Raw genomic sequence first — 14417 nt, forward strand, 5'->3', positions numbered from 1 at the left:
AAAAAAAAAAAATAAAAAAAAATCTGAAAAGTATTCCTCAAATGAGGGAAAGCTTGAGGAAAGCAGGCTGATGTTCACAGAAGGCCACAACTGAGATTCAGGGCTGCCACGGATGTAGAGGTTTAATGACAAGACCAGCACATGAAGAGCATTAGACAAGTAAACGTGTGGAATCAATCACAACTGTGTCATTCAGAGGCACTGCCCCACAAGGGACAAAAATCTACACATTCAAGGCAAACATGCATCATCTAGAAAAATTAATTCTTACCTTTTCATTCTAACTCAGCAGGATGCCAAACAGACAAAAGGGACAAAACAGACGAAGCAAGCGTTAGGGACAGTTCAATGTTATACCATTCACAGCGTAACTACTACAAGAAATAGCTAGAAAGAATCCACCTAGTAACAAATTATGTGGACTGAACTCTTATCTCTTTTCCCACAACTGTCACATTAACTGAGCAATTAGTAGCAGGGATGGTACCTGCAAAATGAATCTCATCTTTTTTTCATGCTTTGACATTTACAATCAAGGCAAGGGAAGATGCATGCCAAAATGCTAAGATGCACCAAAGGATGTACAGTTTTAAATCCCTAATGATATAGGCAAGTCAAGGGGGAAAGTAAACTGGGCATGCAAATAAACAAACACCTTTAAGACTTTTCAGAGGAGCAAATGCCCTCTGTTCCACCAGCTTTGTTCAATTTCTCCTTTTTGACAAAGAACTTAAAATGACAATCAAGGCAACTTTCAGATGCCCTTCTATCAGTAATCTTTCACATGGTAACAATAGAGCAAATTACGGTGAACAGCATAAGGAATTCAGGAGGGCGATGGGAAGCAAACATTCTTGACCAGAGAAGGAAGAGCAACATTGACTCTAAAACCCTTAAGTTAAAATGGAAAATTGTGCAGCACAGCATGCACCAGGCATAAGGTATCTATACAACTAGAATTCAGACTGATGTTTTTGAAGGTGCGTCTATAACTGTGTGGCTGTGGTTAAGGCATTCAGGTGTTGGTATAAGCTTCAGTTTTTCATCTTTGTCTTTATGTTTACTCCATTTGTGATTCCAGCATCACTATGCAATTAGATACGAGGAGTGGGGAAAAACCTTTGGAACTATCAAAGACGACTTTAAATCCAACTCTAGGATGAGTTTTATACTGCACAATCTTAAGACTGATGTTTTGTAATTTAAACACTTACTGAAAGGGTTTAATTGATTAGGCCTAGATACACACAAAATTCCCACACTGAATGGTTTTTTTAAAAAATTTAGCGAACAGACAGTAGCATTAAATTCTTCACCCAAACAATTTTAAGGGTTTTACTAGAAGGCCCTGAATATTAACTTTGCAATATTACCAGTTCACACTCACCTTTCTAAAGTGTGCAAGCATGTCTGGGCTTCTCTCACACATCTCTGTGAGGAGGACAACTGATGTGTGAAGAACACCTAAAGGTGAGGAAGGTGGGAAAGAAAAATGTATCTCCATTTAACACCATTCCACTGGCTCCAGACATTTGATAAAGATCACAAGAGAACAAGAGGAAATCATTAAAAAAATATTCTTGAATTCAACATATTTTATCTATCACTACAAACATTTGTGCTTGCAGCTGTGTCCAAGGGAAAGCAGACAGCGATGTGCTCATGTCTTAAAGCTGCAATTAAAGGCCAAAGCAGAAGATAAATTTGATTTGGTCTACAGAAACTCAAATACTGAACATACAGTAATGGTCGCAGTTAGGCTACTGACCTCTAAGATCTCTTCTAAAACCAACCATTCTAAGATTTTATACAAATATAATACTCCAGAAGGACAGTATGTGCTAATTGCATTGTGGGTGTCAAGTTCCTCATACTTCTTGATATTCTCTTCTGATTTGGGTAGCCTAGCTGACCTTACGTCACCTTCCTCAGGAGGACTCAGAACTTTGGTGTAATCTTTTAAAGAAAGATTACACCAAAAAAAAAAAACAAACTCCAAACCTAAGAAGTCACTGCCTTAGAGTCACTTTAGGCAGTGTACAGGATAAAAATCAAACTTTCTCATTTCACCCAATCTGAAGTGTATCAAAACACAGTGAAAGAGTTCCTTTTGTCACCTATGCCATATTAAAATCCTGTTGACTAGCAGAGTCATACACATCCCTTCCTTCTAAATGACATTTGCATTCACTGTGTAGAAATGGAAAGAAACAAATCATACAAATAAACCTCTGAAGTTCCCTCCAAATGAAAGGCTAAGGTAGCAAATGAACTATACTCTAGAAAATGGCCTAGCCTTGCTAAGTACAGTCTTGGCTATTACCATGGTTCTTCTCGTTCAGCAAGTTTTTGGTGGCTGGCAGGAACATCTCCATAAGTTCAGGCACCTTTCTGATGACATGAACAGCACACAGTGCTGCCTGGATAGGAAAAACACTTCTGTTAATACACACTGCAATGACAACAATACCTGTTTTGGGAATATCTAGCACAATGGGAACTATAACAATCTTCATGATAAACAAAGGCCTGCAAAGTATATGGCACATTTTTCCATCTCTCTATTACATGTGTTAGTAAACAGCATTCCAGAAGAGAGCTGAATAAAGGGGGAGCACTGAACTACAAGCTAATACTCCCCCTAGTTAATTTTCACATTATTCACAGAAGTAGTGCTATTATCTGCAAAGCAATTCTGCCTTTAATAGGGCTAACTTCAGCCTGTCTTTCTGTTGCTGGGAAGGAGAGATGCATTGGAAGCAAATAATTAAACTTACTGTCAAATTATGGCTTATTTACTTTCCCTCCTTCCCCAAAAAACAACTTCCTCCTGCAGATGATGGGTGCTATGAGAAACAAAACTACACTTCCAGGCCTTTTTGAAAAAGCACATGCCTAGGATGGAGAAGCAACAGCAGATACTATTCCTTGCATCTGCCTGAAAAATCAAGCGCCTCTTTCCAGAACACAGCAAGACCTCTTAGCGTTGCTTTCTCTCCAAACTCTCTCTAGATCCAGCACTAGACAAAGAAATAACAATGCATCTCCTCCTAATCTTACTGTTTCACACTCTCACCAAGACTTATCAATAAATAAATCTAAAAGAATGGGGGTGATCACACTTTGCTGATGCTATGGCACATTTGCTGCAAAAACAAGACAATTTTTAAGTGTTTGTCCATTTCAAGACCTTAACCATCATCACTGTCACCATCATCAACATCAACCATCATCAATAGAAGACATCAAATAGATTCAAATCTTCTTATACCAGCCTGCACTGTTAATAACCAGAGTTTCTCTGGACTCATCTGAGAAGACAAATAAAACTGGTGACCAGAATTTTGAGGCTAACCTCCATGAGGGGGCAATTGTTCGCATTACCACAAATAACATTAGGGGAGAGTACAAAAATAGAAGCAACTTCCTCGCCAATTGGAGGCTTATCTTTCAGAGGCTTACATACATTCCTGCTATCAACAGAGAGGGAATTTTGAGCTCTGTCTTGCACACTGGGAAGATATTCACTCAGTGTCATCTCAGTCATCTAGAATTCCAGCTATTAGAAAGGTATTCAATCAATCTTGCCTTTTAATCCATAACAAACTATTCAAAAGTTTCCTGAAGTACCTTCTTCCTAAGATAGGAATTGGAAGTTTTGAGGAGCTTTTCCACCTCTCCTGCAAGGTCTCTGCACATTTCTGAGGAGCCCATGCAGCCAAGAGTACAAAGTGCCAGCCCCTGCACATACTGCGTGCTGTGATTAAGGTCACTGTAAAAGAGAACAAAAAAAGTCAATCAACATGCACACAGAGAAACCAAACACACAAAAAAGCGTATCTATAGCTAGAGTCATCTAACCAGCAACACACATGGCCCACACAGCAACAAACAACTTTCTGGATTCACAGCTGTGTGGGAGCATGACTTGGGAGCAATAGAAGCTTTGAGTGCATGTACCACAGGGATTGCTATTAATTCTACTTAGAATTCGGAATTAAAAAGATAAAATACTTGGTTCGGCTATCAGGGTGACCTGTCAGGGTATCCAGGGATTGAGCTGAGAAAGAGGGGAGACTATAGAGAATTCCATTTAAAATGGTTTTAGCTTTGGAACTTGCATGCAAAGTATAGACCTGCAGTGACACTGTGGGCTGTCCCCATTTAAAGATGTTCTACACCAAGCTTTAGCTTTTGCATTTACAAACCAAACAGCATAGAAAAATCTGTGTAAAAATATCCTCCATCCTCACCAAAAACCACAAACCCAACCACTCACACACCTTGAAAGTAATCCATACAAGATTTCTGTTTAGCAATTTTTCCTATTCATATGCCTAAGGAAGTTGTGAAAAGTACTCACTAAGAAGCTAAACTACCTAACAGAAGATGCTACTCATAAGGCTAGCTACCAATGTCACACTAAGCACAAGACAACACAGCTTCTACATGGCAATCCCAACAGAACTTCAAAACTGACTTCTACACCACTCTTCCATCTGTGTTTGGTACCAAGGTTGCGACAGCACCCAGAATTCAATGATGAAGAAAGTAAAAAATACAGCTCCTGGTTTGGGAGGCAAGGGGAGCTCAGGACTTGAAAGATGGAAGAGCTGGGGAAAGAAGTGGTTCCTAACCAAACACGCAAGAGGTTCAGAATGGAAAAACAGTATCCTGGTTGTAACATGAAGCAATTATGGCAAAATGCTGATGAAGGAACTACTAAATGCTACTAAATACGTTGTTTTTTCATTTCCTTCCTCTAACAATTGTTGGCAGCTATATAAAGCTGTGTGTATCACAAGTACATACTTCAAGAGGTTGCTTTCCTTTTCGTCTCAAAAATCTGGGTTGTGCTATGAAGCAGTGAAAAACAATGCCATAAATACATCCCTTAATATCTAGATAGAAGCAAGACACAACAGCAAATATAGAAGCCAAAGGAGAAAGCAATATGCAACCCAGGAGATGGTGGGAAGCTTTCCACCATTTTTGCTCAGCTTTCATCTGACTAATTTCCAGTTCAAACTCACTGTACCCTTACCAAATTCATTTACAAATTCACAGCATGAACAATCAAAAGAGGTGTTAACCTGAGGACTGGTTCTAATGGGAGCGTCTCACAAGTATGGCATTTCAATGAAAGACCTTTAGACAAAAGTCTCGTCTCCTGGACACTAGGCCCAAAGTCTGCAGATCCTCAGGCCCATAGTTTTGCCAAGTTTCTTTCAAAGCACTTTGAGGCCACAGTCTAATTGATGATCAATACTTTACTTGCTAATATCTGAGAGGCTTATGTGCTAACAGTACATAATAATAAAAACAGGTACATCACACACAATCTCTGGGTAGGTCAACTAGAACCCAGCTGTTCCATACCTGCTCCAATCCATCTTGAAAAGGAAACACAATCATCGTTGCCCACTAAACTATGATGCAAAAAGGCCCACTTCAACATTGCTTTTCTGAGAGAAGTATTAAAAAAACAGTAATTCCCACCACCTCTTGTCTGATTTCAGCAACATGACAGCACATCCCAAGCTGTTGCCTTACTTCCAATGAAAACCATTTGTCAGGATCATTAGATTTTAAAAATAAAACAAGTTACATAGCCTTATTCCCTGACAACTCTTCAGAGCTTGTCAGCAGAAGCAAACAAATGCACATAGGACATGTGCTGCTTGCCACATATGCCTCTTCAAAACCAATGCAATTTTATATTCTCTTCCCACTAAAGAATCTAAACAGTACGGCCCAATACAGAGGACTACTACAACAGCCTTATTACTGTCAGCAGCATACAACAGTTTCAAGATCCCAGTTTTCTAACACAAGGGAAAATCCCTGAAGTACTAAGTATCACTTGCAGAAGGATACTTTCTGATACTGAAACCTCAAAAAGCATAGTTTGATGGAGACGTGGTACCCTTACTTCTTGATGCAATTGGTCATAAGAAGATGAACATCCTGTCTCTCATCCAGCAGCAACATGGCACCTAAATACCCAATGCGCTTGTCTGTGAATTTCTGAGATGCAATAAGCTTGAGGCACTCCAACTGGAAAAAAATAAGGAAAAAAAGAAGAAAAAGAAAACATAATTAGCTTTAAACTACTTCTTAGCTACAGAAGAAACAGTTTGAGTTTTGATGCATAGCTATGTATGTATCTCAGAACGCACTTTAAAAGGTGTATTTGGTTCTCATTTTGGTGATGTGGAAAACCAAGAAAGGTTAAAAGACCTGCCCAAAGTTCCAACAAAGCCAGCAGGAAGGTCATTAACAGCACCGGTGCCTTGAAGTTGCCAGACACTGTTGGTCTTCCATGACCTCAGATACACCAAATACGTGAGTTAAAGTCAGATCACAAAGTAAATGATAACACATTGATAGAGATGAAAGACACATCACCAAACACAAAATAGTAAAGATCTGGAAATCTAGATCATGTGTCATGTTTGATATGCACACAAAACTTTTAAACTAGACTTAAAAGGTTCCATTTATCTACAGGGAAGAGGATCAGTGCTCTGTAAGCTGCCAAAACAAGGACATGCAGTGATAAGACATGGAGTAATGACTTCAAATGGAAAAATGGGAAGGTTTAGAGATATTGGGAAGAAATTTTCAACTGTGAGCATGGTGAGGCCCTGGCACAGGTACAGAGAAGCTGTACCTGTCCCTGGATCCCTGGAAGTATTCAAGGCCAGACTGAACTGGGCTTAGAGCAACCTGGACTAGCAGGTGTCCTTGCCCATGGCAGTTGGAACTAGATGATCTCTTGACCCAAACCATTCTAGGATTCTATGACTCTAAAACCAAGTTTTGTTTATTATGATCTGTAAGTAACTTACTAGCTAGGTAAAACATCGATTGTCAGAGATAGTTACATTCCTGCACTTCTCTGTAATCTCTGGAACACGTGAAGTTTACTAAAATCATGTGCATTCCAGACACTACAAGTTTCCTTTTCCCCCTGTAGAAATGGCAACTGTGAAAAATAGAACAGAAGAGATTCCCAAGACAATATATATAGTTTCCACCTGCACTCTGCTAATTTAAAATGTAATTGCTACCTCATTTTTACATCTGACATTTTTATAATGAAAAACAAAAACCAATAACCACAGAGATATTCTGACATTTCTATGCACTAAAATAGATTAACTGTATATAGTTGTTTAGTTATCTATTACAGGAAAGTAGAGATCTATTCCTCACAAGCAGTTTCCGTAAGTCTGCTTTATAAACTAGCTGGGGCAGCATGTAAGCATACACAATAGGAGGGGTCAGACAGAGCTAGCAACAGATCCATCACAAAGGGGGCATGCACAAGCAAAGATATGCAGTGTCAGGAAAAGGGATTCATGGCCCCAGCTAGACAGAAGCTTGAACAGGGCAACAGACACAGGTGAGATGCAAGAAACACACATCACGACAGTAAAGTTGCACAGTGTATTGGTAAGAAGAGAAATAAAGTGCTCCGGCTTCATCCCAGTCCTGCAAGATCTCATGAGCACATGGCATTAGAACACACACTCAACTGTATATGTTGTCATATATGAAAGCCCAGCTAGTGCAAGGGTGACACATTTGTAAGAAAAGACTTGCAAGAAATTGAGTTCAGCCTGCAAGGTTAAAAGGAAAGAAAACTTTGAATAAACACCTCTGAATAAGACCAGTCCTCTGCAAAGATAACTGAATTTGCACAAATGCTCAAGATCAGCCAGAGATAACAGAACCCTAGATAGCAAGCTCTCATGTTTCCAGTGCTTTCTGTAAAACAATAATGCACTTCTGAAACAACCTTCTTTCCTGGGCTTACAAAATACATAGACAATCCTCTGCAAAAATGCAACATAAAATTGAGGACATCTAAGCTACACCTTCATTGGCTCTTACCCATAAGATGAATGACTGAGGAAGAGCATAAGGAAACTGATGATTTCAACAGTTACTCTAAGATATATTTCTAGTACGTATAGTATATATAGTATATTTCTAGTAACTATATTTTGAATTTAAAAGATATTAGTGAAATTCACCCCATGAAAGGCTGATTATTTCTTGTTTCACTTGTACATAAATACATGCAAACTAGATTCATGCATAGCAGTACTAAGAAATATGATCAGCTGAAGCTCTTACTAGGTGTAATTGGTGGAAAAAATCTTGATACCGTTAAATCCATTTCATTCAGAGGAACAATTAAAATCTGCTACACCACTACTGTAACAGATACTACTGGCATGTAACCAGACTACAACTGACCCAGCTTTTATTGACATAGCCACTCTTCCAACAGGATTTTTTTTTTTTTCAAATAGAAACAATGACAATAATAAGGTTATTTAACCATTTGTCTAGGCTGTCTGATGACTTCTAAACTTGCACAAAGGGCCTTTGCACATGCTCAGGAGGCAGCATGCCATCCAGTGCATATCAGCAAGCACTGGCTAAATATGGCACTCAGTCTCATACTTGTGTACAAGATACCCCAGGTCAAAGTCGAGGAGCCCCAGCTTGGACAGAAGTAGATTGACCACTCACTCCTGGCTACCCACACTGCTAGCAGCAGTCTGCTTTCAGCTTTAAGAAAGGCTGTAACACCACTTGTGGCTCTCCTGTTTTTCAGCAAAACATCTTCCCTGCATATTTATCCTGTCACTCTCAGAAGCTTCCAGTCTAGAGTGCAGGACCATCTATCTGCAAGACAGCACTGCTGAAACAGCCTGCGTCCTCAACGGGTTCCCCAGCTCACACAAACTATATTCCTACATAACAGCAACACCTTGGAAGATTCCTTCTAGCAGTAAATGTTAAGGACATGCAAAGGTCTCTAACTCACTCACTTAAGAGAATACTTGGTTAAAAACCCCTTTTCAGTATTGGGCCCTATGCCCTCCTCAAAATGCAGCTGATAAATTACAAGAGAACCAAGGGCATTGCATGAAGTACCCTGCTCCCCAAATAGTCAGAATAGATGCTTCTTTTTGAGATGTAGCAAGCCTGGCAATACTGGAGAGTGAACAATCTGCTTTAGCCTTCTTTTACGAACAGTGAATTTACCATTACTAACCAAAGCAGAAACTGAAAATTTCTGCTTTAGTTTGTAATGGTAAATTAGTAAATTTCATTAGCAATAGTAAATTAAATTATTAAAATAAATGGTAAATTATAATCTCCCTTGTATAGGATTAAATACTTGAGTAACAAGAGAGAAGAAGGAAATTCAAGTAATGTTCTTAACACAGGCCAAACATTAAAATTGTAGATGACACTTATCTGTAACACTTTTTATTATTCTTAAGGCTCCAAGATACTTAGCCTTAATTTTTGTGACAGGAAGTTTCTCTCTTGGACCAGGGAACCCCTCTATGACAAGTATTAAGAACAGAATAATACACAAATTCACTTGCTTTTTTTCCAAAAACTCATTACCCTGAGAGAAGAATCCAATAATATAGAAGTAAGATAAGGCACTTCATGTGCTATAACACATGAAGTCCAGACTCACTAATCCTAACTCTATCTGCAATTTGAATTCACTGGTTTGAGCTTACTGTTTCAGTGAGATGTATTAGGATTGGTAAATCCAACCACAAATGGATAGACACACAGGACGTGAAGTTACTTGAAGGGACACAACAATTTGACTGATTTAAATTTTAGTGAAGACCTATGTTCGATTGCTATTAACAGGACACTTAATGATTTCTAAGCAAAACTGACTATGCCAAAAAGACAAAGCAAAGCTAACCTAAGGGACACTTTGTAGATCAAGAGCTTCCATCTTCCTGCCTCCCTTTCCTAAAATTTCCGTCAAAAATAGCACATCAAAAATAAGCCAAGAGATGGAAAACCCACACCTGCATTCTCCATGTCACCTCACTAAAATGGGGATAAGGAACATCAACTTCTGATTGCCAGGAACAGACCAACTCTTTTCTGTCTCAAGTGCATTGCTTTATAAGGAAAACAGTATAGAACCTCCTTTGAAGTATGTGGTATTTTTCAGAGACAGAACTCCAAAGTGCTATTTTGATCCAATCTAAAAATATCCCTGTGTCTTGGACTGTGGTTTAAGCATAACTGCTCTGCAGAAACATGGAAGGTGAAGAGAAAGTATGGAAAAAGCAGACTAACCTCAAGTTTCAAAGCAAAATATGTAAGCCCCAAAGGAGCAAACCTCACTAACAAAGTCTCAACTAACTAACATAGGTTCAGCACACACATGAAAACAGACCTCAAAACATCCTGACAGACAGCAGAACTGCACATAGGAATGCTCTGAACAAGTCAAAGTGCCCAAACCACAGAAGACAGACTGGCTTATGCACAGAAGGCACTAAACTTTAACCTACCTGTCCAAAATGTGCAGGGTATCCCAGCATGTGCATATACAACAGCTTTGCCACGTTTCTGCATCGGTATGTGTTATCTTCCTCTCGGAAGGATGACCGGATAGCAGCACACTCCTTTTGAATCATCTCACGCTCTTCTGCCTGGGTTCTTGCTGTCCGGATGGTCCGGATCAACTCCCGCAGTCTGATGGGGGCTGGCATCCTCTGAGAGAAGAAAGTGGTCTGTAAAACTTCTATTGTCTCTAAAGGCTTCATAACCGTCTCACACTTCCATGTATTCTTTTTTCTTTCTTACCCTACAGTTATGTAAGTAAAAGAATGAAGAAAATGTAGGCTCCTTCAGGAGCACGGTTAAGAGTAAAACTGAGACCCCAAGCACTTCACTGCACCTCCCATTTGCTCTTCCAGAACATTAGAAATAGAAATTACTCCAATTTGAGCCAGCTGTCAAGTGAACATGACTCCCCACCTGAAACAGGCAGAAACAGTCCTCTGCAAGGTACTCTCATATTCACATCATCTGCCTCTCTCCAGAAAAGCCAGGCTCCAAAGAGAACTGATCCCAGAATCATGACAACTCAGGACAGAAATCCTCTACAAAACACAACTCCGTTCAATAACTTCCGCAAGATTTCATCTAAGTGCTTCAGACAGCCATGCTTCAAAAATCCTGCTAACTTGTGTCATATACGCCTCGTTCTTAGAAGTGTTGAAGTCAGCAGAAAAGCAAATGGAAGAGCAATCTTAGGTGTGCAGATCAGATTTCAGAGAATCCTGCTTCAAAAATAAATAATAGTGTTTACAACATCCTTTCATTACACCCCAGTTAGAATAACCCTTTCTGAAACAAACAAGCCTGTGACGTTACTGTCTGGCGGTATGGGTATGAAAGGTGTATACAAGAACACTCAGAGTAGTTTCACCTCATCAGATGGAATACTGATGGAGCCATTTAACCCAGACAGCAATTTAGTCTGCCAAGTACCTGTTAAGAGGAAAGTGGCTGTCAAACAGAATTTAAACTTTAGGATTATGTTCAACAGTTGAACTTTTCAGTCCATGCTCACCAAAGCAGACTTCTGACTTTCAGGGAGCTCAGACTATATAAACATCTTTACAGCCCTCTTCCATCCATGCCAGCCCACAAACAGAGAACTCAGAGAACTGAGCTCTTCCCATAACAGGTATCAGACCAACTCTGTAAAAAGTTGCTATGTCTGCTACAGATTCTGCCTGGGTCACCATTTCCCCTTAACAGTGTCATACATTTTAAACATTGCCATATAAGAAAAGGATGTGCATTCAGGTACTGCACTAACTGGCTTACATGGTACCACAGAACAGAGGGGCTGGGACACAGAGCTATCAGGGGACTTCTTTGCTTGCAGAAAAGCAGAGAGAGATGCATGTACAAGTAAAGGCGGCCTTACAGTAAGCTAGACTAAGGCAGCTCTGAGTCCCGATTATAAACTCATACATACACTAGTCCTCTTCAGCCAAACCATGTAGACTCCTCATATGTAAGTTCTCCATCTTCGTACTTTAAAAAGCTTGAATTTACAGAGACACAAAGCATTCGGTTTTGAAAATGGAAAAATAGAGATATTCCTCCTGCACAAGGAAACTCTGTCCCAAAACGCTGACAACGTGTAGGATCAAGACTATTGGACACATTAATCCTTACTCTTGCCTTGTCTCTCCATGTGAATTCACAAACTTCCTTACATTACTGTGATATGAATAAATTAACAGTTGCTATGCAGTCATGCTGCACTAACAAGCATAATAGTTACAGAGAAGTTAGAAATCAGTCTCCAGAAAAAGCCCTTCCATGACACTACCTTTGCTACCATGCCTGCATTTAATACAATTCTGCATCCTTTCTGAAGGGGAAGAGAACTGAAATGCTGCACGTAGCACTTAAAGGGTAGATGTAATATTGAGGCATTTATACAAAATGCCTTATTTTTTTTGCCTATTATTTTTCTGAGAATTGGTTACACTCTGCTGAGTTTTGATTGCTGCAAAGTGCTCAGCTTGTGCTTTTCACAACGGTATCATAAACTCAAAAATCTCTTTCCTGGGTGGCCACTGTCCATGTTAAGTGCTGAACTTTTAAGCCTGGACTCACCTACTACACACACATATCACATGATTCTAAACTGATCATGATAAGGCATGCTCTATTTGGAAAATTGGGCAGAAGTCACAAAGATAAAAGCACTACTGCAGAAATATTCCACTGCAGTCTATAGGCAGTAATTTCATAATCACCAAGATCACCCGTGTGCAGGCTCATTCTGAAAAAGGTGAGTCCAGGCCTTCCACTGTGTTCACACTGACATGCCAGGGACAGTGCACCAACTTGCATATGCGAAAAACAGCCTGCCCCCTTCCTCCCAAAAGCAGTCCTCAGACACATCAGTCTGGCTTGTGCTAAGACAGGCAGCAGTGAGAACATGCAGCTTTGGGAGACCTCAGATGGAGTGGAAAAGAGGTGAAAGGTTCACTCCAGCAGGAATCCACATTGATGCTAAGGCACCCTAGTTAAGCTTATCTTACAATGTTGCTGTTCCTGAGAAGATAAGCAGTGGCTACTACTAGTCTAGCTATTACAACAATAACTGACTCCTTTATTTAAAACAAAGCATTCTTTACAAAGCTTTTGAAACACTAATACATAAACCTGCAAACAAACTGAGGTTTGCCAACTATTTGTTCTGATACCACAAGCTGTTTTGTTCCTACTCTATATCTGAAGGTTTATAAACTGCTGAATGCTAGTATCTGCAGCCTATGACTTTACAAACCCACTCCTTTCCTTCCCAGTGGACCAAAGCCTTTCTGTAGGTATGTCCATGGAAGGCTTCAGCACTGTAAGCGTGGTCCTGGACAACAGAAAACAAAAGGAAAGACTGCCTAAACAGTTCTAGTCAATGGAAAAATAGAATTCAACAATGTTTGTCTCACTGAGAGAAAGCAGGTACAATGACAACAAATTGAAGATCTAGTTGGACTTCGCCTGAACATCATTCAGACATTGAACAAAGTGAATAGTCAGTATTTACAAATACTCTTGCATAAATAATTAGCAAGGCACATTTTAAAGATTGTTTTTTGTCCTCATTTCACAACCACAGGAAGGCAAGCAGAACCAGCATTTTACAAAGCAAAGAATTGATAAATAAGACTCAAGAACCAATTTCTGAGGCTTCCTGCTGCACAGTTACACAGAGTCCAACCTGAAGGGCTGACTAAGAGCAACTGTATCTCACACACACTTTCTGCCTGATGAGAACAGAACAATTCAGAACTGCTCTGATGGTGGACAAAATCAAGGACAAAAGATAGAGCTGAGATTTATTTTCCAGTATTCAGAACTTCTATCCTTGTGCTGCAACTACATACTTTTTTTGGGTCAATATCAAATAATTCAGCTTTTTTAATACACCTTTGAATCCATCCCATAAAAAAAGGTTTTGCAACCATCTATGTAAAATAGTGTCTCCCCCTCACAAATCACCTTACATGTTAATCCTTGAAGCTTGAGCTCTTGTTGGGTACACTCTTCCAGTATTTCAATACAATGTAATTCCCATGCAATGTAGCACATTGTGTTTTCTTCTCCGCAAGAAAGTGTTCTCTTAATACCAAAAATTCTTTCATCAAGTACCTGTTCTTTGCCTTCAGTGACTTTAAGATTCTTCTGCATGCTAATACATCAGAAATCTCATGCAGTTTTGAATTTCAGACATTTCAAGTAAGCGTAAACAATAGCTACTGCAGATGAGAAGAAACTCTGGACATGAAACCACTTAAATTCAGAAACCTTACAGAAGAGATTAACATTTACCTGGTCTGAGCAATTCCAAAGCCTATTATAATGCAAACAGACCTTTAATGCAACAATGGGAGGACAACTATATCATCTAGCAACAGGAGATGGTGGAACTTCACTTTAGCTGGTGCCTAAGAGTGCGCCTTAAAACTTCCTCCAACGTAGCAAATCTTGTTCTTCAGGATTAGTTAGTATTTTTCACCAGTACAGACACACCA

At 39.6% G+C, this 14417-nt stretch overlaps 1 protein-coding gene across 5 annotated transcripts in view; it reads right to left on the bottom strand.

Annotated features, from left to right (window-relative positions):
• The window catches only part of AP1G1 (adaptor related protein complex 1 subunit gamma 1), a 38873-nt gene that overhangs the window by 18968 nt on the left and 5488 nt on the right, over window positions 1–14417 (bottom strand). For 3 of the 5 annotated variants that reach the window (XM_015639724.2, XM_033517256.1, XM_015639726.3), the window contains exons 2-7: window positions 10362–10565; window positions 5933–6057; window positions 3631–3772; window positions 2324–2420; window positions 1388–1464; window positions 272–280 (exon numbers count right to left, since the gene is read on the bottom strand). In XM_015639724.2, the coding sequence (XP_015495210.1) occupies window positions 272–280; window positions 1388–1464; window positions 2324–2420; window positions 3631–3772; window positions 5933–6057; window positions 10362–10562 (651 nt within the window). In that variant the 5' untranslated portion in view covers window positions 10563–10565. Of the gene's footprint in view, window positions 1–271; window positions 281–1387; window positions 1465–2323; window positions 2421–3630; window positions 3773–5932; window positions 6058–10361; window positions 10583–10830; window positions 11136–14417 lie in introns of those variants that run through there. The other 2 variants (XM_015639725.2, XM_015639723.2) reach the window with 2 other exon arrangements.

Source organism: Parus major, chromosome 11 (genome assembly GCF_001522545.3).
Source record: "Parus major isolate Abel chromosome 11, Parus_major1.1, whole genome shotgun sequence".
Lineage (NCBI taxonomy): Eukaryota > Metazoa > Chordata > Aves > Passeriformes > Paridae > Parus > Parus major.